The 27,965-nt window shown below is 51.6% G+C and overlaps 11 protein-coding genes across 11 annotated transcripts; 5 read left to right on the top strand and 6 right to left on the bottom strand.

The window, feature by feature from the left end:
* Positions 1–2,442: 2,442 nt before the first annotated feature.
* On the top strand, positions 2,443–3,108 carry N7532_010754 (zinc finger HIT domain-containing protein; the record flags this gene model as incomplete). Its single annotated transcript, XM_056623245.1, has 2 exons — positions 2,443–2,513; positions 2,577–3,108. The coding sequence occupies 2 exons, from the start codon at positions 2,443–2,445 to the stop codon at positions 3,106–3,108; spliced, it is 603 nt and encodes a 200-aa protein (XP_056470661.1).
* A 2,177-nt stretch (positions 3,109–5,285) lies between these two features.
* On the top strand, positions 5,286–8,684 carry N7532_010753 (putative Ras guanyl-nucleotide exchange factor RasGEF; the record flags this gene model as incomplete). The annotated part of the gene is made up of 6 exons (XM_056623244.1): positions 5,286–5,531; positions 5,628–5,786; positions 5,845–5,959; positions 6,134–6,325; positions 6,587–8,544; positions 8,601–8,684. 6 exons carry the CDS (start codon positions 5,286–5,288, stop codon positions 8,682–8,684), a joined length of 2,754 nt encoding a protein of 917 aa, XP_056470660.1.
* A 534-nt stretch (positions 8,685–9,218) lies between these two features.
* N7532_010752 (LYR motif-containing protein) lies at positions 9,219–9,641 on the top strand (the record flags this gene model as incomplete). The annotated part of the gene is made up of 1 exon (XM_056623243.1): positions 9,219–9,641. The coding sequence occupies one exon, from the start codon at positions 9,219–9,221 to the stop codon at positions 9,639–9,641; it is 423 nt and encodes a 140-aa protein (XP_056470659.1).
* Positions 9,642–10,190: 549 nt separating this feature from the next.
* N7532_010751 (putative PP-loop ATPase superfamily protein) lies at positions 10,191–11,423 on the bottom strand (the record flags this gene model as incomplete). The annotated part of the gene is made up of 1 exon (XM_056623242.1): positions 10,191–11,423. The coding sequence occupies one exon, from the start codon at positions 11,421–11,423 to the stop codon at positions 10,191–10,193; it is 1,233 nt and encodes a 410-aa protein (XP_056470658.1).
* Positions 11,424–11,791: 368 nt separating this feature from the next.
* Positions 11,792–13,186, bottom strand: N7532_010750 (uncharacterized protein; the record flags this gene model as incomplete). Its single annotated transcript, XM_056623241.1, has 2 exons — positions 11,792–12,995; positions 13,050–13,186. The coding sequence occupies 2 exons, from the start codon at positions 13,184–13,186 to the stop codon at positions 11,792–11,794; spliced, it is 1,341 nt and encodes a 446-aa protein (XP_056470657.1).
* Positions 13,187–14,403: 1,217 nt separating this feature from the next.
* N7532_010749 (uncharacterized protein) lies at positions 14,404–15,837 on the bottom strand (the record flags this gene model as incomplete). The annotated part of the gene is made up of 1 exon (XM_056623240.1): positions 14,404–15,837. The coding sequence occupies one exon, from the start codon at positions 15,835–15,837 to the stop codon at positions 14,404–14,406; it is 1,434 nt and encodes a 477-aa protein (XP_056470656.1).
* Positions 15,838–16,366: 529 nt separating this feature from the next.
* Positions 16,367–18,201, bottom strand: N7532_010748 (uncharacterized protein; the record flags this gene model as incomplete). The annotated part of the gene is made up of 4 exons (XM_056623239.1): positions 16,367–16,615; positions 16,689–16,793; positions 16,855–18,050; positions 18,132–18,201. 4 exons carry the CDS (start codon positions 18,199–18,201, stop codon positions 16,367–16,369), a joined length of 1,620 nt encoding a protein of 539 aa, XP_056470655.1.
* A 1,745-nt stretch (positions 18,202–19,946) lies between these two features.
* On the bottom strand, positions 19,947–21,326 carry N7532_010747 (uncharacterized protein; the record flags this gene model as incomplete). The annotated part of the gene is made up of 4 exons (XM_056623238.1): positions 19,947–20,257; positions 20,323–20,777; positions 20,835–21,091; positions 21,156–21,326. 4 exons carry the CDS (start codon positions 21,324–21,326, stop codon positions 19,947–19,949), a joined length of 1,194 nt encoding a protein of 397 aa, XP_056470654.1.
* A 446-nt stretch (positions 21,327–21,772) lies between these two features.
* On the top strand, positions 21,773–22,873 carry N7532_010746 (ketopantoate reductase family protein; the record flags this gene model as incomplete). Its single annotated transcript, XM_056623237.1, has 2 exons — positions 21,773–21,980; positions 22,047–22,873. The coding sequence occupies 2 exons, from the start codon at positions 21,773–21,775 to the stop codon at positions 22,871–22,873; spliced, it is 1,035 nt and encodes a 344-aa protein (XP_056470653.1).
* Positions 22,874–23,119: 246 nt separating this feature from the next.
* N7532_010745 (amidohydrolase family protein) lies at positions 23,120–24,222 on the top strand (the record flags this gene model as incomplete). Its single annotated transcript, XM_056623236.1, has 2 exons — positions 23,120–23,230; positions 23,290–24,222. The coding sequence occupies 2 exons, from the start codon at positions 23,120–23,122 to the stop codon at positions 24,220–24,222; spliced, it is 1,044 nt and encodes a 347-aa protein (XP_056470652.1).
* Positions 24,223–24,745: 523 nt separating this feature from the next.
* On the bottom strand, positions 24,746–27,622 carry N7532_010744 (VIT and vWA domain-containing protein; the record flags this gene model as incomplete). Its single annotated transcript, XM_056623235.1, has 1 exon — positions 24,746–27,622. The coding sequence occupies one exon, from the start codon at positions 27,620–27,622 to the stop codon at positions 24,746–24,748; it is 2,877 nt and encodes a 958-aa protein (XP_056470651.1).
* Positions 27,623–27,965: the final 343 nt, after the last annotated feature.

Here is a 27,965-nt window from a genome sequence, read left to right as displayed (position 1 = left end):
CGAAAGTCGGAGGGTTCATCAGAAAGGACAGGTCAGCGTATCAAAAATTAGAATGGAATGGTTGCAAGCAGGAAATTCGGTAATTTCAAATTATTCGTACAGGCTTCTACCGGTAAATCTTTATCCTTGCGAAAGTTGTCAAAAATCGAACGGACCGGGTACGTACATCAAGGTAAGGCACATAAAATAGAACACTCAGGATTCCGGCGACTCATACTCAATTTAAATTGACTTCAGGGAAGGAGTAGGCGTTCCATTACAGTGGCAGCTTTATATTTGTGCCAAATCATATCTTTCAGAAAAGGTGCAATGCCGAAGCCCAGATTTGTGCAGCTGCATAAATACTGTCTGGCACCAACGGTGCTTGTCGGTGGCACCTATACTGTGGTGGAATTGCATTGCTTGGCTGAATGGAATCAGGAAAAGCTGGGGCCCCGAAGCTTTCGTGTCTGGTTGAACGAGTAACTTTGCAGAGCGACATATCAGGCTCGCATAGTGGTCTGCGACTTCCATCAGATCTTCGGGGAGCTCGGAGAGAACCGTGGCATAACGGGCTGCAGTGCTCAGCGAAGAAACATTTCGGAGCGCAAAGGAAATATTTCCACGAGAATGACCACGGAATACGAGGAGCTGGTCAATCAATGGGTAGTGAAGAATGGAGGTTTTCCAATACAACAAGTGCGACTCAACGTAGATAAGAGGGAGATATTCGATGGAGCCAGGAAAGACATTTTGTGGAATGAAGTCGTCCAAGCCACTCCAAATTGTGGACTGTTCGGTAGAAGACTAAGGGCATTGAGCTTTCCCTGCATCCTACAGAAACCGGGGTAAAGTTGATCTCAGAGACGCAGACTCGAATCCAGAGGTTCGCAAGCAAGGCCGTTGTCGACTTGCACATTAAGCTTCCCATGCTGAATATGATCTATTTGCTCCATTAATACTGAGCACTCAATGATTAAATCGAGGATTTCATCAATTGGCTGGCCCAAACACTTTTGGCAGTCTGCTTTCTCCAAAATGGACTGTAGCCGTAGGCAGACTTTCGCATCCCGATAGCGTCACATATCTTCCAATTCGTTAGATTTGGAGGTTACAAAAGCGTAAGGTGTTGAGTAAGGCATACCGTCATGAATTTTAGCTGGCGACAGAAGAGATGTTCTATCACAGTGGGCGGTCCATGGCTATCATGTTCGGCAAAGATGGCATTGCTTCCTTGAACATGAGCCAACCATCCCTTGAAGCCAAGGGGTGAAGAATTAATCAACTGCCAGTAAAATTGTTGTCAGCGCAATGCCATATAATGAGATCGGCGTAAAAAGCATACCTGGTAAAATTGGAAAATCACTGTCGCGAACAGCTCTTCCTGGCCACATCTGCGGTCGTTCCGAATTCTCATGCACAATTTGCAAAGCTTCGCCATATACTTTCGTACTATACACTAGCAGATGACCATCTTTGTTGCACTTCACTAGAAAAGCCGAACTCAAAGCAGTGACAGCTTCGTCGAGGATCAGACTGCTCCCCATGAGGACAGGAAAGGTGTCTTGGAGATGCATGACTGGCCCGGCCCTGCCATCCTCAACTGACGAAGTCGGTGCGAAGTTGTCGATAAAAATGGCGACAAAATTGGGTCAGAACTTCGGACCTGATATCAAATCGAGGCACGCCAGGCTCTTCAGCTGGCAGACCAGATGCATCGTCTTTTCTTGTCTTCTCCTATTTTTGCTGGTGGAGCCGCTGAACGAGAGCTTGTGCACCTCCTGACGCATTCGACCTGTGAACAAAAACGTAGCTTCTTTCATAGCCTTCGCATACATGTCCATTTTCCAGACAACGCACACACTCTGGCCTGGCTCCATCATACTAGAGAGGAGATTAGAGTGTTCTATAAATTGAAACACTATCCTCCTGTAGGACCGGGGAACATTACCCTGACTTTCCGTCGTCGGCACGTATTGCACCCTTTCGACTTATGGGGCTCCGCCCATTCCCAATACGGCCGTGGTCCGTGATCAGATAACTCCAGGAGACCCATTAAATGGGGGCGGAAGGGCTGACGGCGGGTTTGCCATGAACGCAGATCACGCCTCACAGGAATTTGTCGAGTATAGAGGCAAACGTCACGGTGGCGATTCAAATTGCGGAACTGCAGCATGAAACATTCCCCTCAAATGATTATGCTTGAAGAGAGAACCGATCGATACATGGGAAATCACGTGCGGTTCGATCGTTCGCCTTGTGGCTGTTTTGGGAAGCTGCGATCGGTGGGGGTGATTCCGGCCTGAGGCATCAACGATTTTTATTTTTTGCATCCCGGGCCGTGTGCTCAAGCTTCGTTCCGGCATACGACTTTGTCCCTTGGCCACCCACAGACCCGAAGTGTTGACCGGTCGAATATGACGGACGGATTCCGAGACGCAGAGTCCTGATCTATCGAGGAAAATGCCCGGTTCGTGCGAAGTCTGTTCCTCGGAGCCGTCCAAGTATCGGTGTCCGATATGCATGGTGATGAGGTATTTGGAAGCTTGCTATTTCTCCTGAGTATTGGCAGGGGTGCTGATTCGATTTCTACACAGCTGCTCTCTCGTGTGCACTCAGGCACATAAGATCTACTGCGCTCCCAAGCCACAAGCACCGAGCGAGCCGGCCGAATCATCTACACCTGGCCATGTCGAGCGTCCTATGGAAAATGGGGTTTTCAACCACGACTCGACAGCTTGCGCTGAGCCTCAGGAGAAGAATTTAGCTCCTTCATCTATATCCGCCTCGCCAGAGATAACAGAGCTTCTCCGCCGTCACCCCCTGCTTCGCGACCAACTACATGACATGTATCGATCGACCTTGGAAGACGAATGGATAGAATGGTACACACCTCCCACGAGGGGCCGTTTCAATGGACGAGGAGGCAAAGCCCCCTCGCGTCGGAGTCGTGGTCCATGGACTGCCGAGAAGGGGTTCAATCGTGGCCTAGGCAGAGTGCGGAAGTTCAGACAGGATTGCGAAGAAGGGAACGAGACGGGGGCCGGTGCAGAGGCCTTTTTGCAGTTTTTGAATCTGGTACAGAACAACCAGCAAGACCAACCGGGCCAAGCAGGTGGCTCGGTCTAGGTGTCTTGAGCATATGTTGCGGGCGTTTGGGGTTTCATCTTGGGAGTGGACAACACATTGCGGGACAATGAAATTGAATGTACGAATACGCATACATATGGAGGCTAATGAGTTATCTTACCTGGAACAGTTTTGGTTTTGATTGTGCTGGCTGAAATACTCCCATGGTGAGCTGGCCACCGACATAATTTGCTCGTTTGCTTGCATATGCGAGCCGACAAAAGAGCCCAAAGTTAAAGGCTCTTGGATTACGTTTCGGCCTCGACTTTGACACAAGATCAAAGTTTGAAGTAAACAAGGTCAAACGGTTGGGCGATCAAACAGATATCTAACCGATCAAGATAGGGCTGCGATCTTGTTTCAGTCACAGTGCGCGTCGGAAGAGGCGCAAGGCATGCCCAGCTTCCTAAAATAGAAGTCTTCATCCGTACTAAATTCTGGCGAAGACGACGCCGAGTCAAGACCCACCGTCTGGAGGGTCCCACCAGCTGAGAAACATGACTCGGGGCAACGTATCGGTCTTGTCTTCCCAGAATTGCTAGAGTGACGACTGGTCGATAGTATCTGCGGGGAGGCTTCTAATTCGGTCTACATGTGTTTCATTCTGGTTCCCCGGGTTGAGGCGTCCTCGGTCATATACATAGAGTAGCTCGATCTGTGTAAAGGCTGAGCGTCGCTGCAAATCTGACCCACAACTCCGAACAAACCTGGTACGTACCTATAGATTGGACGGCATGTTGCTGAAGGGTTAAGGTGGTCTGGCTTAGTCGTCAGGTATCACGCAGCCTTTGTACCCTGGAAGTCGCTCGAGATCTGTGATTGTGCAAGAGACCAAGCCCAATGAAGGGGCGGCGGGGGTGCTGCGTGGTGGGATTCGTCGGTTGACAGCTAGAAGAGCTGCAAGAAGCTGCTTTGCCGGGGGTCCTTTCCCATAGCACAAGCACGAGCGCACGTCGCGACCGACGAGTGACGAGTGGCGACTCCGAAAAATCAGCCCCAGCTCGCATCTGATTGCGACGATTCCCGCGTCGAGGATGGGTTTTCGTGAATTGTGGCCGTGGCCCATATGGAACGATGACTGCATAAATCGGACTGGTCGAGTTTCCAGGCCGAGTGAGGTCCCCGATTCTCCCAAGCGTCCCATTTTTGGGCCCCGCGGAGGGCCCAGGCAGGCCCCTGACTCTATGTGTGGACTCCCCTAACCCACTGCGACCCGGGGCATCGGTTGCGTCGTGCACTTGGCAGACGCAGTACCCTTCTTCCCCGGCCAAAAGTACGGGTTCCCTTCCGGTCGCATTTGCGGCTTGGGCAATAGTCCATCTCGATATTAATTGATAGCCCCAAAGCCCGAGGCGAGGGGAGTTTTTGCGGTGGCGGTCGACATCGGGTCGATTTGTGTATTTGCATTTAAGCCCTCCTGAATGGAGCTCGGTAGCAAGAAGGCGTACTAGTTCGTCTGGTAGTCTTGCCAGAGCTGCTTCAGAAGTGCCAGGTGTCCGGAGGAGTTCACGTTTCAGCTCAGCTCGTTCGTAGGCCAGCGAATGAACGATGGAGACGAGAGGGAAGGCGATGAGTGGGCACGCGAGATCTGGAGAACGGGCCACCGCCGGTTCCAATGAGCGGCGCGCGTTCAGCTCCGAGAAAATAAAAATAAAAAAAAACCCCTGGAATTGCATTTCTGTGATCCATCCAGATTGCAATCTGCACTTCTCCATTCGCACTGCCGGCTTTCAGGGCCCCAGTACCAGGAGGTGAGGGTGCAGTTACTAGAATATAAGATATCCAGCGTGAAAGCCCGGGCCCGTTGACAGTGCCCACCTCCGTTCCACGGTTCCTTTCTCCCGCAACCTCCTAGTCGGCACGTTCGGGGCGACGCCTCTTCGTTTCTCCAATTCTTCAAATTTGCCGCTTTGGGCTATACAGCAACACGCAGTGCGTTCAATCTCGATCCTGTGCGATCTCCGCATGGATCTCTGGCCATAGTCAGCAGAAGTCTCTCTACGCCCGAATTTGATTCCTTCTCAACCCCCCTCCTCTCTCCCAGAGAAAAAGGCCATGGATATGTTGCTGCAGCTGCTCGCCCAGATGCAGTAGTCGACTCTCCGTGGACGCCTCTACCTGCCTCATCACCTTGCTCCTGACCCTCGTTGTCGACCTGTCATCTTCCGCCGCCTGCTATGTCTTCTCAAGCCCGCCGCGAGCGAGCCTTGAGTGACAGGACGCAAGCGATGCCCGTAGGACCCCCGCAGCGCCCCGGGATGGGCAATCGGACGTCGTCTGCCCCGGCAGGCGAATTACACGAATTGGATTCCGGCCGCAGATCGGGACCGAATGTCGGACACACCCTCATGGAAGAGGAAGGCCCTTCAAGGAAAAGCAGCAATGCCTCCAAGCGGTCTCGGTCTCGGAACAACGGGGACGAGGTGCGTTCAATGCTCCATGATCTGCTCGCATTCATCCTGCAGCGCACGACTGTTCAATGAGATCGTCTGATTACTAACGGCAGCCCTGGTATGCAGGAACCCTCCAAGGCCAGTCTACCAGAAGTCACCATTGCCGTGGTCGGTGAGGATAATGCCGGGAAGTCGAGCTTTATCAAGTGGGCCCTGGACATGAAATATGCCCCGTCGTCGTTCTCGACCAAGAAGAAAATGTCCCTGGACGGATCGGTCTACATGGTGCGATTGTTGGAGGTCGATTTGCACCAAGTGATAGTGGACCACGACAATAAAAAAGATCATATGGCCCCGGTTGGGCGACGAGGCCGCGGCGCCCATCGTCGACGGAGTATTAATGCTTCATGATGCCACTCAACCCGAGAGGTTTGACCAAACCTCCACAGATCTCATCGGTGCGTCCATGAGCGAGTGAAATGCTACATCCGCTTCCCCAACACTGAAGTCGCCTTGACCCCCCTCATCCCCCCCGAGGTTCCTTGTGACAACCTCATGCCACCACCGCGATGTCGTCGTGTTCCTTTTTTTAAAAAAATTTTTTCGTGTTTGCTGACCTCGGCTGGCTCTAGATGCCATGGATGCACCGCCGTCACCCCTGCCCTTGCTGCTGGTTGCATGCAAGTGTGATCTACGGCCGGAGGACAGCGAAATGGCCGTGGTCCACGAGCGCCACGAGATTTACCGAACCTCGCCCGAGTCGCCCCGATCGCAGCAAATGTGCATTGCGCTCGTGTTGCGAGCCGTTATTTCGCACCGAGAAGGTGAGTTGTACCCCCTGGTCAGGAGAGAATGCTTTGTTCGGAGACAATGGGCGACGGCGGGCAGTAGGGCGAAAAGGTGCATATTGGGAGAGCCATGACCCCTGCTCGGTGGGTCACGGCACTAGCATTTCGCTACCCTTTTCCCTTCTGTCCAGAGCCCACCGATCGACAGAGGAGAGCCCCAAGAGCGCAGCAGTCCTCGAATAAATCCGTGGCGTTCCGCTGGTTCTGACCTCCGCTAATTCGCCCTGATCCGCCCAGACCTCGCCTCGTCTGACCGTAATCCTCCTCCGCCCGCCCCTGCCCCGCCGCGCACGACGACCAAGTCTTTTCAACCCACGCCGCCCCTCGACTGGCAGCACCATCGTGCCAATTCAGTAACCTCTACCGCCCTCGCCCCCGGAGCCGCTGGCGGCTCGTCATCGTCGGTCTCCGATCGAGTCGATGGGAACGGTGTACACCGTGTGCCCACCGACCCAGCCGTCCCCTCCGATCTGGCGCAACAGCATGCTTCCAGTTCGTCGCGAAATGCCCGAAGTAATTCTCAACCGGTGCGACCGCAAACTCCACCGTCAGGCGCACGTCTGAATCCGCGTCGCCCATCCGCCCAGGGGGATCGCTCTCCCATCCAGGAACACCAGCGTCAACGCCTTGAACCTGCCTGGGGACACAGCGGAGGCGCCGACGCCTTCAGCAGCTTTTTGAATATGGAGGAGATGGATGGCAGCCAGACCATGATCCCAGGCAACGTCGTGCGCCCGAAGCCTAGCAGCGAGAGCAATTCGAGCGCCGAGTCGGGTTTAAGCTTCGACGAGTTGGTCGATCGTCTGGTCGCCCAGCCCATGTCGAAGCAGGACTCGAAGTTCGTCTCCATCTTTTTATGTCTCTACCGAAAGTTCGCCGCTCCGGCGGCCCTTCTCAATGCCTTAGTCACTCGGTTTGAGAAGAACGAATCCAGCAACAGCGATCAGCTTGCCCGTATGGCCGACCAGCTGCGCCTCCTCAATGTCATCGCCCTCTGGGCCTCGGACTACCCGGGCGATTTTGCCTACCCGAAAACTCGGAAACGAATCACCGATTTCGTGGCTACCCTCGAAAAGAGCCACTTCTACATGTTTGCAGCCAAAGAGATCGGCTCTTTTCTCGACTCGAACGCCGAAGATGACGATATGGGATGGGCCTTCAGCGATGGCGATGTGGATGATTCCAGTCTCACAGAAACATTCTTCGATAACTCTGGTCGAAGCTCGCCAGCGCCTTTCCTGACAGGCACTTACGACGATGGCGACGAAGACGAAGAGGAAGAGGATCCTATCTACAGCATGAGCAATCTGGACCTCAGCGATGGGCCACATGACTCGACATCACGTCTCTCAGGAACATTATCTATTTCCTCCAACACCGACAAACCCTCCACCACCCTCAACCAATCATTTTCTCTTCTATCCATGGAGGCTTCACAAAAAGAAGCCCTCCGACTGGAACTCAGTTCCAGGACCGTGCTCACCAAAATCCAATGGCGCTACTTTATGGAGACGCCGGATGAGGATTTTGCGCGCGAATTGACTCGCATCGATTGGATCATGTACAACTCCTTCCGCCCTCGTGATCTCGTGCGCCATGTCAGCATATCGGGAGTGGACAAGGACAAGATTAAGAGCTTGCAGAATGTCAATCGTATGGTCCGTCAGTTCAACCATTTGGCATTCTTCGTGGCAAGCATGATTCTTCTTCGGGACAAACCCAAGCACCGAGCGAGATGCTTGGAGAAGTTTATGGGGATCGCGGCCAAACTGCGTCGTCAAAATAATTACAACTCCCTGGGCGCTGTCATTGCTGCAATTAATGGCACCCCTGTTCACCGTCTCACCCAGACCCGCGAATTGATCCCCGTCCAGACCCAGAAGGAGTTCATGCGTCTGGTGATTCTCATGAGCACCCAGCGAAGCCACTTTGCCTATCGCCTGGCCTGGGAAAACTCATTCTCCGAGCGGATTCCTTTTCTTCCACTGCATCGCCGCGATCTGGTCTCTGCCGAGGAGGGCAACAAGACGTTCGTGGGCGAGAACAAGTCTCGCATTAATTGGAAGAAATTCGAGGTGATGGGCGAGGTTATCCTTGGGATTCAGCGGAGCCAAAAGTCGCCCCATCCCCAAGCCCAAAAGTACGACGATATCGAACGATTGATCCTGGATTCAAAGCTGTCGGGAGACGAGGAGGTAAGAATATTGTCTCTGCATTGTAACCTGTTTCCACATTTACTAACATTTTTCAGGACTTGTATGCTCGCAGCCTGCAAGTCGAACCATCCAACGGCAGCGAGCCCAGCCGAAAGAAATTCGGCTGGCTACGCGCATAGGTCTCGTATCGCTTGTTTCCCAAATACCTTCATCTGTGCACGTCTCCCTTTTGATCTTTTGGTCTCCTGTCCGCCATACCCATTCTCACGTCGAAACGCTTTCTATGATTGATATATACTGCCTGATTTTTTGTCTTCGCATGCTTTTTGGAATTGGCTCCACGGCATGAACATTATGACGCTTGAAGCGGCAATACTGCAAGACTCTGCTACGAATTCTGTATATAGGAGTGCGCTCTGATGGGGTAGCGATGATCGTCAGCCGCGATGCGGAATAATCCTACCTCTGGTATATATGACGACTTTGACTGAATATCCCTTGTAGATTGAGCAGTAAATAATTGTACCCTTTTGATTTTGTTTTCACATCATCTATAGATTACGTTAGGCCTTGCCTAGCGTATTTTTATCCAGTCGAAGACCTTGACCGTATATACAAGTCACGTGAACATCATCCCCATCACATCTTAGAGAACGACCCGCAATCAACTCATCATCACCACAGGCAAACCCCTCAACCAGCCCACGCTCAAAATGACACAACCTTTCACAAACCAAGCGCGAAGCACCTACCGCGCGCTCCTCCGCGAGCTCCCCAAGCGCAGCCGCACCGCCCCATCCCCAATCCACAACCGCCTCCGAACTCTCTTCCGCTCCGAACCGCAAACCGCCTCCACAACCGACGCAAAATCCCCATCCTCCTCAATAGCGAGCACTGGCGGCAGCGACGCCATTCCCTTCTCCACGCCGACCTCGAACGAGGAGCGCGCTCTGCGCCTGCAGGAGGCGGAGCAGTTGGCGCAGTATGCTCGCGCGCAACGGACATATGCGGCGCTGCTGGAGCGGTATAACCCTGGCATGAACCTTGATGAGGAGGAGCGGATTCGTCTTACGGCCAGACGGGTTGGTCTTGATTTGCCTGAGTTGCATGATGCCGAGGGGAAGAAGTCTGAGTAAAGTTGTTTCGTCTTTACAACTGATCTGAGGGAATGTTGGATTTGGGTTGAGTCCTTAAAAGTTGTCGAGTCCGGATGGAGTATGGGACCACTGGCATGCAATGTATGGATAAGGAGGATAGTAGGGTGAAGGAGGGTCCGGGTATTGAGATACCCTGAGATTGTATATCCATGGCAACTTTGTATAAAATATAGACATGGCGAAATTGATATTTCTATCTGGTTGACGCTTCTTTGCGAAGGTGCTTATGCTAGGGGTATATCATGCGGCATCTGTAATCCAAAACTGATGCCGATGCGCTATTCGCAGCGTCAGGCAAAAGGACCATAGTTCAATGTGCCCCTGCCGGGCGTCCTGATCGCTCGTGAATCCCATCGCGGACTGAAATGAGTCGCGTGATTTGAATGTTCGTGGGATGTAGCCGGTCTGTAAGCTGGGTATTTTGCGTGTAGGACATTGTAGGGCTCAGCCCCGAAATAGGTCGAGTCGCAACGGGTGGTGGTAAAGATGGTCAGATGTGTTCGTAGAAGGAACCTGATTCGTTAAGGCTCAACTGTTGGTCAACTGGGCCTGCTCCATCTGCCGGGCCAGCGTTGAACTGCCTTCCTCATCTTCCATCCCAATACCGACTTCAATGGCCGTCTTGGGACGGTTCCGATTGAGACCCTCGAGAAGAGTGCATGCCTTGCAGATAGGCTGGCTGGAGATATAGCCACATCGCTCACAATGACCCAAGGTCTGAGCCTTGACGACCTTGGGGGCTCTGCCGTTGACCTTCTTTGGAAGTTGAATCTCGGTCTCATGAGACTCGGCCGCCTCATTTTCAGCCAATTGCTGTTCCATCGCGGCCATTTCTCCACCGCTGGTACGTCCATTCTGGCTTCCACAACCACCGGTAGCTTCCTCTTCGACAGCAGCGGAGGACTTGCACGACTTGCCGCTCTGAGATACTTCCCGAGGAACAAGAGCGGCCATGTCCTCGCCACTCTTGACGATGTCTAGAATCGAACTGGGGCGGATCTTCTCCAGGTCCTTGACCAGAGTACGAGCGCTGCCTCGAAACGCCTCGGGCGAGTAGATGCATTCGGTGGTGAAGTAATCGAGCTGACGGTGGTGGGCGTAGAGAACGATTTCTTTCTCGTAGGCATATTTCAACGGCTTGCTTCGCTTGATATCCGAGCCACCAGAGGCAGTCACGATACTAGTTCCCCGAGAGAGACGGGGGAGATCGCCACGAAGCAGATTCATCATGACAGTTTCCGCCACATCGTCCGCGTTGTGACCGGTAACGACGTGCTGAATTCCCAACCGCGCAGCACCGCGATCCAGCGCCTGTCGACGAAACACACCGCAGTAGGTGCAATTTCCCTTCTTCCCAATCTGTTCCACAACCTGATCCATCGTCCACCCGTATAGCTCGCCATAACCAACAATTGTCAAGGGCATCTCGTATTGCTGCGCATTGCGCTTGACCGTCTCCAGACTATCATCGCGATAGCCGCGGATCCCCTCGTCGATCGAGAGGAGTACAAGGTTCAGTCCATAGTCGTATCGCTCGTTCAGTGTCTTCAAGACTGCCGCCAGGACGGTGCTGTCTTTGCCGCCGCTGGCTCCGATCGCCACTCGCTCGCCGCGGAAGAAGAGGTTTGCGCCGGTGATGGTTTCGTGTACTTCGGTCTCGAAAATCTCGATGAAACAGGCACGACAAAGCTTGTGTCTGTTCTTAGGGCGAATAATGACGGCCCGGGCCTCCTTGCAGTTAAAGCACGCCGTTGGGGCCATGATGCGTGGATCGCGAGTGTTGCTGGAGGGATTGAGAGTGGCGGGGCAAAAAGAATTTCGGCTCCCCGCGTGGCCCGTGCCTCCGCCGATTTCCCTTTGGTATACATCGAATCAAATCAATGTATCTAGGGCGATTATCTCGCTTGGAATAAATTTTTTTTTTTTTTATTATGTGGAATTCGTGAGAATGAGCTCAGATATATGAGACTGGGCTTCTTTGACAAAGTCTGAAGTATAGGCATGACAACTAACTATTTGCAGCTTGGCAGAAGAATATATCCCGAAAGAGCCTCATCTTAGCACTCGTTCCGACATGGACCATTGATCAACGTAGAAAGATTTTGACACAGTGTCATTTAAATAATTTCTCACTTCACTGCCACCTTCTTGTCCAAATGAACTGGAGGCTTGCCTTTCCTCAATAAGATCCCCGCTGAGCATGCTGGCAACCTACTCTTCTTCGCCATCTCCCGAGCAAGATTGTGAATATGATGCCGTCGATGAACAAGCGAATTGTGATATGGCTGAGAGCGATCTGCATAAATCTTTAGATTCCGATCATCGAGCTTCTCTGCAATGAGATCGGTCTTTTCCTCCGAAAAAGCAAAGGAAGTGCCAATAATCTTCAGATTCTTCGCAACATGATGTAAATTCGAGGAATGCCAATCCTCCGATATCCAAACAGGTTTGACATTCCAGGGCCACCGCCGCTCCTTTTTGAATGCCGCCCACCAGTCTTCGAGGCGCAGTCGCCCTTTTGTCCCGCTAACTGCATGGACACATCCACTTGAGCCGAGCGCGACATGCACTAGTAGTCTATCGGCAACCACATCTACCGGTACCTCATCAATGGTCGCCTCCTTTTCCGGGTTCTCGCAGCGTGTCGCCAAATTGATCTTTCGCCCGGGGTGTAGTGCGTACGCAGCCGCGCAAGCTGTTGATGGAGTCGAATATGAGGTCGTGAAACCGTGATAAGGGAATTGGTCAGCCGGTCCAATGACAGAAGGTCTGATGATGAGGATTTTATCCGAGGCATCTTTCAGAGCAGCCTTGTTTAGAGCAAGCCGCTCTGCCAACTGTTTCGCATACGCATAGGGCCATGGAAAATCATGACTTTCGTACTCGTCCGTGGTTCCCTCTTTTTGCAGTTGTTTCCAGACATCGGGAGCCGTTTCGATGGGATTTTCGTCTTTGGATCCGAGCGAGTATATCCGCTCTTCAACTGCGACATCGGTGGATTTACTTGTTGTCCAGAGATGAGCGTTTGCGTAGGCGGTTGAGAGGACGACGAACTTCTCCAAATTGGCAAATTTTAAGGCATATTGCACCAGGCAAGTTGTGGGTGCGATGACCGTGTAGTCGAGCTCACGGAGTGAGTTCTTGAGAGCAATTGAGGAAGCTGCGTGGATAATGACGTGCACTTTACGCTTCAGTATTTGAAGGTCTTCGTCGGAAAGGTCCATTGTTGCAGTGTCTCCTAACTCGCCGTCTAGGATCGTCATGCAATTGCTTTGGATGAGAGTCTTGGCTTCGGCGGCGGGTAGCATGTCGGACCATTTTACTTTGGCTCTCCTATAAAAAAAATAAGTATGTCTAGTCTCCCCAATGGAAAATTGTGCAGTCTACTCATAGCCACCTCGACATAGCACATAGATATGCTTTGGCGTTGCCTTGCTCAAGAGTCTGTAGATGACCGTCGTGCCGACGAATCCTGTGCCCCCGGTGACGAACAGGATTTTGCCATCATAATAATTCCACACCATTGTGAATGTAGATAAATGAGCTCAGACCCGCCGTCAAAGATCACGACCAGAAGAAGCGAGGGGCAAGTCTGCATAAACAGGAAGTCATTTTGATAGGAGATTGCGGTGGATCGCGCAGCACAATATATAGTCGCGACAGTTAAGCTCCAGCGTCGAAGCCGGGAACGTGCTTCCCGGGTCTGATGGAGTCGATCTGGGCGCCGGACAAGCTCCAGAAGCGGGCGCATGCAGGATTCTGCAGCTAAGGTGAGGGGGATGCAGCATTGTGCAACCCGCCCAGCAGGGGCCACCCTCGTGGCATGAACCATTCAGAGCCAGTACTCCAATCGAGGAGTGCACTGTCTGGTGAGAAAAAGGAAACTGATTGCCCCGGTGCATTGGGGTCGATCGTGGCAGTGTGTGCGTCTGGCATCTCATTGCTGGAACGGCTCGCGAGTCGCCTGCTATATTCGTGTTCGGCCTTGCAAGGTGCTACAATCGCCTGGCGAGGACTTACAAGCGTATACAAAGCATTGTAAGTCTGCCTCGCGAGGGCCCTCAGGCCTTTCACGTGGCTCGTCGTCTCCCGCTTTTGGAACAGGTGTGTTTGTATGTTCACCGCTTCATGCAGCTTCCGTTAACCGAGATAAGCAAGCCCGGCATTCTCGGCGGAGGCGTAGTTAGAATGCGACCAATCTAAGGGCGTTTAAAACCTTTAGACATATCTGGAAGCAGAAATACCGATGTGAAGAAGTCGAGACGGTTCAAAAGTTCAGAATGTCAAGGTTTGGCGGTTGAGACGATCAACTGCTGCGTTGGGAGCCATGGAAGACAGGACATGCTGCACCTGATCCACCTATCTGTTTGACGGTTGAGATATGCAGATGGGTAGGTTGATGCTGACGTCTCATGTTCCACCGGAGTTTTCGAAGTGAACAAGAAACCGGTCTGTGAAGTTCTTGCTGAGTTTATTTTCTGAACAGCGAGCCAATGGCTAGCGATCATCACGAATGTGATGATGTATGAACTCTGTATGGTCTGAGATCTACCAACGGGTCGGGGTGTCTGAGAGCGGCCTCTTCAGTATAGGGTATGTCGCGCAGCAAGTTAGCGTGCATTGTCCACCGCTGAGGAATCTGGCTAGGCGAACCATGATACCGGTGAATAAACACAAATCACACCTGCAGAAGTACTGAAATTTCGATTTCGGTGAAATTGTATGATACAAATGACTTGGCTCACTTTCCCGGCCACAGGGTAGATGCATATATGCCGAGTTCAAACCAGTGAAACTGATGTCCAAGGTCTCTTGCCTGCCAGACAGAGGTCAAGGTAGCCTCAAACCGGATCTGCGACTGCTTGGAAAATGCGACGATCTGCTTACTGTTCTTGAGCGTAGCATGTCGTGATTCGAAATCCAGAATCTCAAAACACGCGGCGAGATACGGAAGCGCGGTACACGGAATCGATCGTTGCGTCATCTGAAGAATCATATCAAACTCGGCAATGATAGCACGAGAAAGCACGTGAGCCTCCCGGTCTTGCTCTCCGAATGGGTGTTGCAGACGATGAATCATCAGGAGCGCGGCAATGCGAAAGATCTTCGCCTGCACAAGCATGCTAAGGACCTCAGCTTGCGTATATCGATTAAGGAAATCTGATGGAGGCAATGGCTGCCACTTGTCGACAGCGGCTTTGATTGAGTTGAGATCTTGAACGACTTCCACAGCCCTCGCGGTGGAAGCATGCTTCAGAGCTGTTGCGGCTGCGCAGATATCGTAGAGATGCGTGAAGATCGTTGAGCTCAACCCGAGATATCGATCGACAACATTCTCTCGTCGGGTGGGATCGACTCTCATTGTTGGAATTTCGGATCTCAAAAGACACTCAAAGGTCTCTGTACTCACCAAGCACATCCAGAAGTCGATCATGGCGGGGTCGAGGGTGAAGAGTTTCTCGACCTGCGGCTTGATGAGGCTTAGGGTATAATGCGATATCAAGAATGGCTGACCGTCGGCAACATGCATGGCGAAGGTGACCATAGCTACTCCAAGGATAAGGACGGTAGCCAGATCTTGCTCATTGGATACGTTGAAAGACCGTAACGAGGAAACCACCAGAGCGGCACGCTTGTGTCCGATCTCAACGCTTGTTTGAGAATATTCGTCGTTCTGATCTCCGAAAAGTACCGCTGCACAGGCGACAGCCGCATGTTTCAGGACGGGGGTTGGTCTGATAAGATTCTGGACGAAGGAGGTATGGTGTGTTTCGTGGAAACTGGGGCCCACGAGGAATTTGTCAAGAGGAGAAGGCGCCAGTATATCCTTCATTAAGTTGAGGAAATGTCGCTCCCACTCGTCAAGACTCGAGAATAGCGCCGGATTGCTTGCCATACCCCCATCATATGGACTGAGTCCAGAGGGCGAGCTCCCCAAGGATGATGCAGCCGTATCACGCGTGGCCGGCAGGTTTGCAAAGGTGGGAAGCGTGTAAGACAGCTTTTTCAGTCCGCGTGGCTTCCGCCCCGTCTTTACAGCGTATCGCGTTGTCTGGCAATGCTGACCCAGACGCGTGCATCGTTCACAGGGGTCGTTCGGGCCCAATCGTCGACACCTCTCTTTGACGTTATGACATTGATCACAGGCTCGTTTCGTAAGACCTGCAATCGGCATCCTGGTCTCCTGTATCGGTATCCTGTTGCGATAGTCGTCTGGAAGCATGTTAATCAATGCCCCACTTTGATCTTCTATGCAAGCAGCAGGCATCAGCAATCTATACTCAGTGAGAGAGCGGCTGGGTGCAGTCGAAATACTTACCTGGAGGTGTAGCATACACTGAAGAGTGAGATGATCAAGATTCCAAGATCCAACGCGTGCTGACCAATTCAGCCCATTGACGAACCCATATTATCGAACCCATTTGCTCGGCAAGAAACAGGATCAAGCGTAGCCGAATCCTCGGGTGGTGCTGGAATGCGGAGAGGCCGCCTGCTAGTGATAAGCCTCGGCTATACCTGACTATTTGGGCAAATGGCTGGCCCATGCCTGATGCGGCCTAGCGCCCAGATAAGACTTTTTGCGGGGAATCAAGGTCTGGACTGGATGCACGCAAGGGTGGGACTATGATCTGAGACTTGCTACTCTGTACAAACTAAACAATTCGGTTTGGATTGTATCGAAGGAAAAGACTCGCTACTGAAGGTCAAACCATCCGGTGGCTGACATGGGTAGCTGCTAGCTTCTTGTAGCTTCCGGCGGTCATGACTCGCGCTTTCTTGCCCCAAAGCAACAAAGGAACCGGGATCAGGTAGATAACGAAAGCAACCACGGCACAGATGATGTGGAGGTTTTGGATACCCATTCCGTTGACCCAGGGCGTGAGAACGAAAAGGACTATCACCGAGATGATATTTCTCATGAAAATGACGCCTACCAGGGCGTCTCCGATGACCTGCTCGTGTGAACGTCTTAGTTAAACACGGCCCCCGATAACTTGATGTGAGGTAGTGGAAGACAACACGTACATCTTGGTAGCAATCCATGAGATAGGAGAGGGAGATTCCACTAATGGCAGCTAGGGTGAATCCAAAGACTCCAAACCCGACCGCTAGAAGCGCCCAATGGATACCCTGGACAAAGAGATTAGCAAAGCATGGCCACCGGTAGTAAGAGAGAAAAAGGAGAGCATACATAAGCGAGTCCCAAACCAAACATCAAGATGGACGCCGGGCCCAGAATGGCCATGGGAAGTGCCAACCAGAGACGCATCTCTGGCTCATAGATACCTCCATTCTTCTTGGATAGCCAGAGGATAGATTTGTCGCTCAGATATCCACCAAAGGGGAAGCCAAGCATTGCCCCCACAAACGGTGCAACATTCATCAGGCCCACCCCAATCGCATCAAAGTTGTACGGCGGGAGCAGCATGTACGACGCCTGGAGGGATGTCATGATGGCAAACCAGGCCAGAGTCGATCCATAGGTCAGAGCAGTGTATGTGACCGCGGGGTATTTGAATAACGTGATCAGAGGAATGTAAAAATGAGGCCAGAGGGATTCGTTCGTCTTGGTGACCCAGGCCATCCGCTGCCAATAGGTCTTGGGCTTGATCTCCGGGACGGGGGCAGGCTGAGGTGTTGGTTCTTGAGGAGCAGTTGTTTTGAAGTCGGCCAACACGCTATCCTTGCGCTCGTCGTCCTGCACCTGAGCTGTCTGCGACCCCGACAAAACACTTTGACCGTCCAGAATCGGCACGAACTTGGACTCCTCAAAGAGAAAAATGACGCAGACTAATGTGACTCCGAAGAAGATCACACACCACCACCACATCCAGCGCCAGCCCTGTGATTGCACAATATACCCCGACGCGACCGGTCCGAGAAAGGCGCCCGTGGACTGGAAAATCACGAACCACCCGTTCATCGTGGCATGTTGGTGCACAAAGAACACATCGGCCACGGTGATCTGCACCACAATCTCGCTGATCGCGCCGCCTAGCCCGGAGATCAGGTTAGCGCCGATAAAGTTACCGACTGTGTATGTCTGGGCCTGCCAGACACATGACGCGAACTGCAAAGCCGCGCTGAAGATATAGATGGGCCGACGGCCATATTTGTGCACGAGGGGAATGAAAAAGAAGCAGCCGATCGCCAGCCCTCCATAGTTCACGGCGGCGCCGGCGTTCAAGATATCCAGAGAAAAGCCCAGCTCGGTTTGTATGGGACCCCATGCCGTGAAGCCGATATCGAGTTGGACGAAGGTCCAGATCACGAAGAAGCTCACAAGAGTAAAGTTGAGGGCTTTGCGGGCAGCCGACCAGTTGAGAGGGTCATTGGGGTCGGCGGTGGGTGTGGGGAATAGGATCAGCTGGCCTTGAGTCCGGCGGACTGTTCCAAGAGAAACATATATTAGGATGAATCAATTATGAGGTGTGATTAAAGGGTGCGTGAGGGCGGTGACCATCTTACCGTCTTCGAGGACCACCGTACCCGGGGCCCAGAAGGCCTCATCATGATCGTGCTCATTCACGTTCACCATGCCTGGAAGTGCGAGGAAGGATGAAATTGAGCGACGGTGAAGAGCTGGGATTTCCGGGAAAGTCCTTTTTCTTTCCTTTTGCTTTTGTCAAGTTCAGGTGTGTACGAAGACGCCAGGGACACGCCGCCACCGCGGCGGCAGCATCTTTAAAAAGCAAGCATGCTGCAGGTGCGGAGAAGCCGACGACCTCAGATGGAGCCGCCATCGACGCCTTACCGGTGGATTGCCCGCGCTGTGGGGAAAAAGTGCAAAGACATCTCGCCTCATCAAATCATACGTCGCGAAACAGGCCGGCTTGGCGAGAGCACTCGAGCGCCCGCGACTGCTCCACCCCCGCCGATCCAGCTGAGTCCTAGTACCTGGTAGTGCCTAGGTACTGTACTATTGGTAGGTAAAGTACGACTCTACCGGAGTGGCAGGCGCTCGAGCCTGGCGGACTCAATCCCGCCAGGCCTATCGCTTCCACCGTATATCTCCCTCCTGTTACTGCTCCTGATTCTCGCATTCTCGCAGTCATGATTCGCCAGTCCATACATCTTTGCTTGTTCGGACGCCATCAACAACAAAAGGGTCTCCAAACATCCCCAATCCGCTCAGAGATCCGAGTCATCTTCATCCTGAAGGGGCCAACTCGCGGCTTTCTCCATCTCCCACCGATACATTTCCAGCCGCTCAGCGTACTTTAGGGAAATGTCAGGAACGAGGATGCAGCCAACAGGGGGAGAAATTCCCTGTCAGGCGAGTGTTAGTCGTTGGCAAGGAGCCAAATTCGGGCGTGGAGTTCGACGAGCAATGTCAGGAAGATGTGTGAATGCGGGAAATAGGTGAAAGAATGATACATCCTCCATGGACGAGTGATCCATCTCCGTTTTATCGGCGATGTATAGATATGCCCCCCCCCCCTCTCCCCCCAAAACAAGTCTGACTGGTTCTTGGAAGCAAACTGGTCCAGACAATGCTTAATCGAACAAACCTCGAAAGGGGCGTTGGTACCGGCGACCGGACCGAATTCACCTGGCAGGTGTAAGGAAGGCTGTACTGTATACGAACCTCTCAGATCCGAACGCTTTGTGCAGACAAATCAGAGACATACGATACCAGCTGAAGACGTTATCGATCGTTCGTGGCTCCGACCGCTTGACCACGATAATTGCAGCTTGGACACCTTGCAAGCACTGGACCCGCGTTTTGGGCCGGCAGTGGCTTCCAGAGGTCGTACATGTCAAGCCTTATAGAGCCATAGTTCTACCTGTGAGGTAAAAGGGCTGGCGATCAGCAACACGCCGAGGAAAAGAAAGCCACAGACAGAGCTTCGTACCGTTGTCCAAATAATTTGACTGATTTCATAACCGATCGTCGGAACATAGTCATGGTCGAATTTGCCTTGCATTTCTTGGAGATCAGGCTTGTTTAAGAGACTCCTGCATCCCCGAGCACAGCGAACTTGAAGGGCCCTCGGGTCGGTTCAATATCTATCCTGGGGTTGTTGATGTCAAGCTCTGACCAAATTCGTTCAGCTCTCTAGAAATAAAAAGAAAAAGGGAGATTACTTGACGAATTCAAGCACCGTGAGTGCGGCTCGGCTCAGTGGAGTCCAAAAGGCGGACTCAAGGCGTCTAGATCGGAGCCCACTCAACTGCAGCCCGCAATGGGGCCAGAAATATGCTCATAATGGGCAGTCTAGCTTAAAAAATCAATTGCTTCACAACTCATTCAACAAGGGAAAAAGGATAATTGATCTGGGACTATTTGATTGCTTCGATAATACCCTCCCCAGATACCGGTGCTCGATTAAACTGGATTGTGTGGAGACCAACAGACTCAAGTAGCGCCCGCCATTGCGTCTCAGTACGCTCCAGCGCCCCCATCTGAACCATCATAATGATACTCATGCCAGCAGCCTCGGCATCACAGTTCATGTCAGGGAGGATCTGCTCATGAATGATCAAGCGCGAGTATCCAGGCTTCATCGCGTCGGCAATATGAGCCAAGATAGTGTGACAATTTTCATCTGACCAGTCGTGCAGGATCCAGTGCATAAAGTACGCCCGAGCTCCTGTCAAATCACATCTGTTAGTGAGCTTGAGACGGAGCAGCTAACGCTGTGCATGATATACGCACCCTTAATTGTCTGTGGCGTGAAGAAATCATGCGGCATCAACTCCACATCCTCTGGCGGGCTCTGGATGCCTCTAATCACATCCGGCAGTTCTTGCAAGATCAGGCGACCAGGTGCACGGGGAAACTTCTCAGAAAACTGCCGCAGGTAGTGCCCTTCCCCACCTCCAATATCTACCAGAAGAACATTCTCTGGTGAACGAGGCTCGGAACCGTCTATGATATGTCGCTGGATGTCGAACCACTCGACCCAGTTAGATGTCACCTGTTGCCTCAGCTTCATCATCTGTTGGAAGTCTTTGGCAGATTCAGGATTTTGGCCGAGCCATTCGAAAATTGTCAGTTTGGTGTCAAGAGCTAGTTGCAGAGGCGTATTGCTGATTGACCCCGGAAATTGATTGTTGTTTTTGCGGAAGAACTCCGGTGCCTTCATTGTGCTCGAGAGCCCGAGATCGAAGCTGGACTGGGTTAGATGCTTTGGGATATCGGATAGGGTGATATTTCTGTGTACTCACGAAGCACGAGTGCTTGCCTCGATCACTGGGTCCACCATAATCATTGTAAGGGCGGTAGGCTTGAAGTTCTCAACGTCGTGCTGATCGACGTATCCTGTCGCTGCAAGGAGACGCAGAATCTGACCTACAAGGATAGGAGATGCCTGAGTTTTCTCAGCAATCGTGTTGAGATGAATGCCTGTGTCAGAGCATTTGCTGATTTGTGAGAATATCTCTAGTTGGACACCCATACGCAAAGCCATAAAGTGTGGATACCACTGTTTACCTCAGCATAAGGTGCCTCCGATGTCCACCCCACAAGGAAATTCTTTGGTGACATACCAGTAGTACATCATGCGCCATCCTTTCCATTGGAGGCTCTAGTTTAGCCAGCAATTTCCGTGCTGCTTTCAGGGCTTCGAGGCGAGCTTCTTCATAGATGTATTCGGCTTGCACATCTTCAGCCAAAGCCGCAATCCGGGAGGAAATGGAGGAGCTCTCGCTTTCACTCATTGCGACCCTGCTTTACAGTAAAGATGATACGTATGAAGTATTCTGGGATTACAAGATGCATTGCTGTTATATCTCCTCGACGTGTCACACAAGCGGCTGCCTTGTCGCGGAAGGGCCAGCGATCCAGTCACTCGAACCAATTGCCGTCGGCTACCTGCGGGCAATAGAATGACTGATAGTTTACATAGAGTCCAATCGGAGTAAAATGAAGGCATATTATTTCGTATCAGCGAGTTTCGGGCTAATCGGTACATTTTGCATCTTCCGCCGGTCTTATCGTTTCCTCTTACATAATGGGACGCTTCTTCCACGTGGGAGAGTCCTCGGGCACTTTAGACTTACTTCCACTCGTATCACGAGCCCAGCTGACCACATTCTTCGGAGACAAGGAGTGAAGAAACCCGTCAGAGTTCAAAATCAAACCAAACTCGAATCACTCAGTCATCATGTCAGAGTCCACACACCAATCAAAACGAAATGTTCTCGTTATCGGCGCAGGCGGGGTGGGCACGATGGCCTGCGTTGCGCTGGAGCGGTCTGGAATGGCCTCGGTGACGGCTGCCCTGCGGTCTAACTATGAAAAGGTCCTTCGAGATGGATTTGAGATCGAGTCTGTGGACCATGGAAAGCTGTCAGGCTGGCGGCCCAGTCACGGTTAGCTCCTAATGCTTCATACTAATCACTTTTATTCACATCGGCGGTTCCTAATTTGAAGTCCAGTTGTGAACAAAGTGCCCCATGTCTCGGCTGAAAGCCCATTCGACTACGTTGTTGTCACACTGAAGACTATTCCGGAGATCAACAACATTGTGGAAATCATCGCTCCAAGCATCACGCCCAATCGCACGACGATTGTATTGCTGCAAAATGGCATCTATATCGAGCCGCCGATTATTGATGCTTTTCAGACCAACGTGGTCCTCTCTGGGCCGAGCTATATCGGCGCACATCAGCACAACGGCCATGTTATACATGATGACCCCGATCGCTATCATTTAGGCGTATTCCACAACCCAAAACTCGACCCGGAAGATGAGCGACGGAATCTGGAAGACTTTGCCTCAATCTATAACGGAGCCGGCATCGCCCACGCCACGATCGTCGCCGACATTGTGCATTATCGCTGGCGAAAAGCGCTATGGAACGGAATCTTCAATACCATGTGTGCCGTCACACAGCTGGACAACGCCGCGATCCGAAGATTCGGCGGAGAGCACAGTCTCATCAGACCAGGAATGGCTGAAATGGCCAAAATCGCTCAAGCAGATGGATACAACCTGGGAGACAAGGTTATTGATGAGATGGTGGACGCCACACCCATTGAGCTGTCGTTTCGTCCTAGCATGCTCGTGGACGTAGATAAGGGGAACCCGCTGGAGGTCGAAGTGGTTCTGGGAAATGCTTTGCGCATAGCTCGACAGAAAGGGGTTCAGACCCCGATTCTAGATAACACTTATCGATTTCTCAAGCTCGTTCAGGCGCGTCTGCTGGCTGCCCGGGGGTACATCAGTGAGCCGAAGGAGCTGCCGACGGCTGATTTTATTTAAATCTATGCATTATTTCAGTTCCGTGGGCGAACGAGAGCTCAATGGCAGATTTCAGACAACGTCAATATCGTATCCAAGATATGGTGCAGATCTGGAAGGCCTGAATGCAGGCCCCGCCAAGTGAGATGTTGCACAGGCTGTTCTTGCGGGACTATCGACTCCCACCGCCATTTGACCGCCACTAGAGATCAACATCTCCCGTCAAAGCTCCCATAGCTGCTCGAGAGAAGTACGAAGCTTTTGACAATGGAGAGAATCGACGTTCACGCTCATTGTGTTCCGCCCGCCTACCGTGAATACTGTCTTCAGAATGATTTCGCTGGGAGAGGCCACCCTGATGGCATGCCAGCTATACCCGTGAGCCCCGAGCATGTCAAATTGCTGATGATTCTTGCCTAACTTGGTATATTGAACAGGACTGGAGCCCAGAGGCTCATATTCAAATGATGAGGGACCTGAATATCAATAAATCGATCCTGAGCATGTCGTCTCCAGGCACTCACCTGACGCCCGGGAACAACGCCGAAGCGCGCAAATTGACGCGCCAAGTCAACGAAGACATGTCTCGAATCTGCAGCGAAAACAAAGACCATTTCCTCTTCTTCGCTTCGCTCCCTCTTCCCGACGTAGAGGGATCTCTCGCCGAAATCGACTACGCACTCGACCATCTGGGTGCAATCGGATTTCAGATCTTGACAAATTCCCACGGTATATACCCTGGCGACAAGCTCTTCAGCCCCATCTTCGACAGATTGAACGAGCGTGGTACAATCATCTTCTTCCATCCCACCAGCTGCAACATTCAAACCGGCAATGGTTCCTCGGTGGAGACCATAACCCCAATGCGCGGAGTGCCTAGCCCGGTTATGGAATTCATGTTCGACAGCACACGCGCTTTGACTAGCCTATTCACATCTGGAACAGTGGCTAGGTGTACCAAGTTAACATATCTGGTCTGTCATTGCGGAGCTACATTCCCGCCGATAGTGGCTCGGATCGCAGAATTCTCTGCGTTCCTCCTGGGCAAGCAAATCACCGAGGAGGAAATCAAGCAGCTTCTGCAGCGCCATTTCTACATCGACCTTGCGGGTGTGCCATTCCCGGACCAGATTCACGGTATACTGCGGCTGGTGGACTCGTCCAGGCTGCTCTATGGGAGTGATTATCCCTACACGCCTGCGCCCCTTGCTGGGTCTCTGGCAAAGAGGCTGGATGATGGTCTTGCAGGAATTTTCGACAAGAATACGAGTCAGCAGATTGTTTTCCAGAACGCAAAAAGCCTGATTTCTCTGAGGACTGCTGGACAATGGTTCGTGGCGGGGTTTAGCGAGCCTCAAAAACGGGCCTGATTACCTTAACTTACCTTTGATTAGATTGTAAGAAGTACTTAGTCCAAAATTTTGGTTTGGACAGATTCAAGCGAAGAGAAAATAAAGCTCATGAACCGTCTTACAATGACTGTAAGCATCCGCACAACGTTGCAAAAGATCATCTACTGACTCTGATCACTAGTTGGGGCATGGGTCTCGAATTTGCATTGGAAAGAATATTTCGATCATGGAAATGGGGGAGCTTATTCCACAGCTCATTCGTCATTTCGAGATAGAGTGGGTATCTGATGATTCGGAATGGACTGTTCGGACGTTTTGGTTTGCTAGATAGCAGGGTTTGTTTTGTCGGTTGAAGTCAAGCGGTCTTTGCCTGATGTGTGAGCCCGGTTTGTACTTAGCACTTGAATACTTGGGAATTCGGTCCTGGAGCAACTAGCTACATCTTGTAAGGTAGAAGAATCGTTGAAAGGAATGAGAATCGATTTGAGTCAGTATCTAGTTGCTAGAGGAGTAGCTATCCTTGCAGAAAAGCGAATTTGTTCTAGTATCCTCTCATTCCCCACCTTCTCGTAGCAAACCAACTTTTCTCTTGAACCAAATCCATAACGTTCACTTTCGAATTGTCGATTTCTTGACCATACTCTCCCAAATTCTTTAGAGTCTTGTTAATCCACTCTTCAGCCTTATGATAAACCAGATCCCAGGTACCTTGAGAGGAATAATGTCCTCCGAGGAATCCCATAGCGAGAAGAGTTGCAAAAATCTTCCAATCATGCTCAGCAATGGGATACACAATAATCCCCCAAATTCTGCGGCGCACACGATCTTCTGAGATGTACAACAACGCGAAGAGATCGGGTTTCCATTCCCAGTTTCCCTCAAAACATTGCATTCCAATCAACGCGTGAACCTGGGATAGAGCAGATGAGTGATCTGGTTGGATTGGACGAGCAGTCCCAAAGCCTGGTTCACTAGATGATCTGGAAATATTTTGTCCAATAAAGGTTTGCACCATGGCAGGAGGCCAAAAATTTGCATTTCCGAGACATCTTTCACCTTTGTGCCCGCTTGTACGTTCACCTCCCCTTCTGCCCCTCCAATTTTTGGGCCCAGGTGATACCGTCTTCGTAGGTGCGCCTGCGGGTGGGGTAATGTCATGGTCTGTTGTGGGGGGTGCGGCAGATGCGCATGTCGCCTTAGGGACACTACGATCACTGCTGGACCCAGTTGGAACTTCCTCCTGGTCTCTCGAGAAGCTAGAAATGTCGGAATACCTAGCATGATCGGAATATCTGGCGTGATAGGAATACCTGGCATCACCTGTATCACCTCTGGGGAACCTGGGTGGTTTTGTGCCCTGAAATTGGGTCTTTCCAGTGGACTCGTCGACATCGTCATTCTCAACGGAAATGAAGGAGCAGTGCTTCCCGGTGACTTGGTACTTGAGACCGAGGGCCTGACATTCTCGAATGATGATGCGGTTTTTTGTGTTGAAGTGCAATTGATGAAAGGACTTGCCATATTTATCCTGAGAGTCACCGAGCCAGCCATTTCCCTGCTCGAGCTCCATCGTCACTTTCCGTGCGGCAAGTTGGTGGATCATCGCGCTTTTTCCGGTGTCGGTGATTGGTATGCGCAAATGCAGGGGACCATGCTTAGAAGTAGCATCGAGTCTGAGATGTCGCGGAGTCTTGTCAGATAGATTAGGGTCCATGATAAAATAAATGTCGGTCCTAATAAACGAGTACAGGGAAGGTATCTTGTGAGGGGCTTGGAGACTCCTAGGCGCAACAATACGAGGAAGGTCAGCAGTATCGTCGTCTTGAGGAACTCCAACATTGACTTCGGCCTCGTTGAATTCATCGACAAAGATGGGGATTACCCGTTGAGTATTTCTGATGGAAGTCGCTGGAAAATTGCTTTCCGTTTCAGTTTGAGAGTCGGTCATCGAATTGTCAGCATCGATGATCTCGGGTTTGTCTTCACTTCCGTCATCGTATTCGATTTCAAGCGTGCAGTCACGGATTTGAGGAGTGAGAGCGCCTTTGAGCATTTTTATCACCTTCTGATCCAGCTCCTCAAGATCCAAAACGGTCTGTGCGATTCCATTGCCTGAACGGGCAATACCTTCGATCAAGGAATGTGACGTCGCATCACCGATTCCGAGAGCAAAAACGCGGACGGTGTCTGTGGCCCGGATTTGTTGAATAAAGCCAAACAAAGATTGCTGATTGAAAATTTGACCATCGGTGAGTAGGAGGACTTCGAGCTCTCTATTGTCCATTCGCCTTTGTACTGTTGCCCTCATTGCATCTTCGATCTCGGTTCCACCATAGTTCGCATCCACAGTACCAACGAAATTGAATGCGTCTTTCAGACTTGAAGCATCGTATACACGACTTTCTGGCCACAGAAAAGTAAATTTACTTCCAAACGAGCAGATGTTGAAGCAAACTCCCAGGGGCAGTGACTTCAGAAACACTCGCAACGCAGACTTGAGGGTTGGGATTTTGGAATGCATGCTGCCACTGCGATCAATGATGAAGACAATCTCTGGGCTCGCCGGGGTTAGATTGAATCTTGGAACAATTGACGCCATGATCGCTCGCTGATCAGGCAATGTCGGGTGAGTCTCAAGCATGGCAAAGGTTTTGTCAATTCCATCGGCCTTGACGACGAGGACGAAGTCGCGTTCCAGCAAAGCATGGTCTTGATTATCGAGTCGCAGATTTGCAAATGCGAAATATGGATCGAAGGAAGAATACTCTGTCGGAGCTGAAGAGATTCGACCAAGTGAGAACTTGACGGCATGGCCGGGAGACATGATATTCCTGATGATCGAATATCGCTCCATTTTGACATCGACGGTAATATCAATTCCTTGTAGCTCTGCAGGTCCATAGTGATCTCTGGCTTGGTAGCGTGTTTCGCAAAGTCTTCCGTAGCGAGGGGCAATCGCGTTTGGCAGGATGTAGCGGATGCCGTTGACTTGGGAATCTTGTTTCAGCTCTCCGACGAAGGTGATTTGGACCCGGATTGATTCGCGGGGTGGGACGCTGCCGAGACGGAGATAGAAAATATCGCCATTTCTGTCAGAATGGTCAAAGACAGCAGCCTTTCTTCCCTGTTCCACGGCATTCTGGTAATCGGCGTTGGCTTGTTCTTTTGTTTTGACTTGGCTGCGAAGTCGACGCTTTCCCACCTGACACTCAAACCCGACAACACTCACGCCGTCGTAGAGAGGAAACTCATAGGAGACCTCCTTCAGGGAATTTTCCAGTGGGTTGGCGAATCGTTGGGTGAGGGTCGTGGAAGATGTAGTCGGGAGGATGGTGGCGTGGGCTTCGAGTGAAATCTGGGGTAGATATTCTCGATCACTTCGGCGAACATAGTAGTAGCAACCACTCAGGATAGTCATAATGTGATGGTGTTTGGCAGAGTTCAGAATTGCAAAAAGTTCCGTGTTGATCTTTGTAGTGTTGATGTCTGTGATGTGGATGAGACGAAGAGGGGACCGACGGGGAAGGATGTTTATGCTGCCAGCCAGATGGATGTTTCCGAAGAATGGCGTCAGGGCCAACCGGTTTCTCTTTGGCAGGATGCGTTTTAGTAGTAGGCACGAGACCGTCCTCCTCAGGCAACCTCTTTGCTATTTGCAGCGGCGTGTTAATCAGTCTGCCTTCTTCCCTTGGTTTGAAGTATGATCTCCCGGTTTTTCTGGCTCGCCTCCCGGCAGTGGCTCACCCATCACTCCTTCCCTT

The sequence above is a fragment of the Penicillium argentinense genome (assembly GCF_028826775.1).
Source record: "Penicillium argentinense strain IBT 30761 chromosome Unknown utg000010l_segment0_segment0, whole genome shotgun sequence".
NCBI lineage: Eukaryota > Fungi > Ascomycota > Eurotiomycetes > Eurotiales > Aspergillaceae > Penicillium > Penicillium argentinense.
This window is presented reverse-complemented; position numbering and strand designations above follow the sequence as displayed.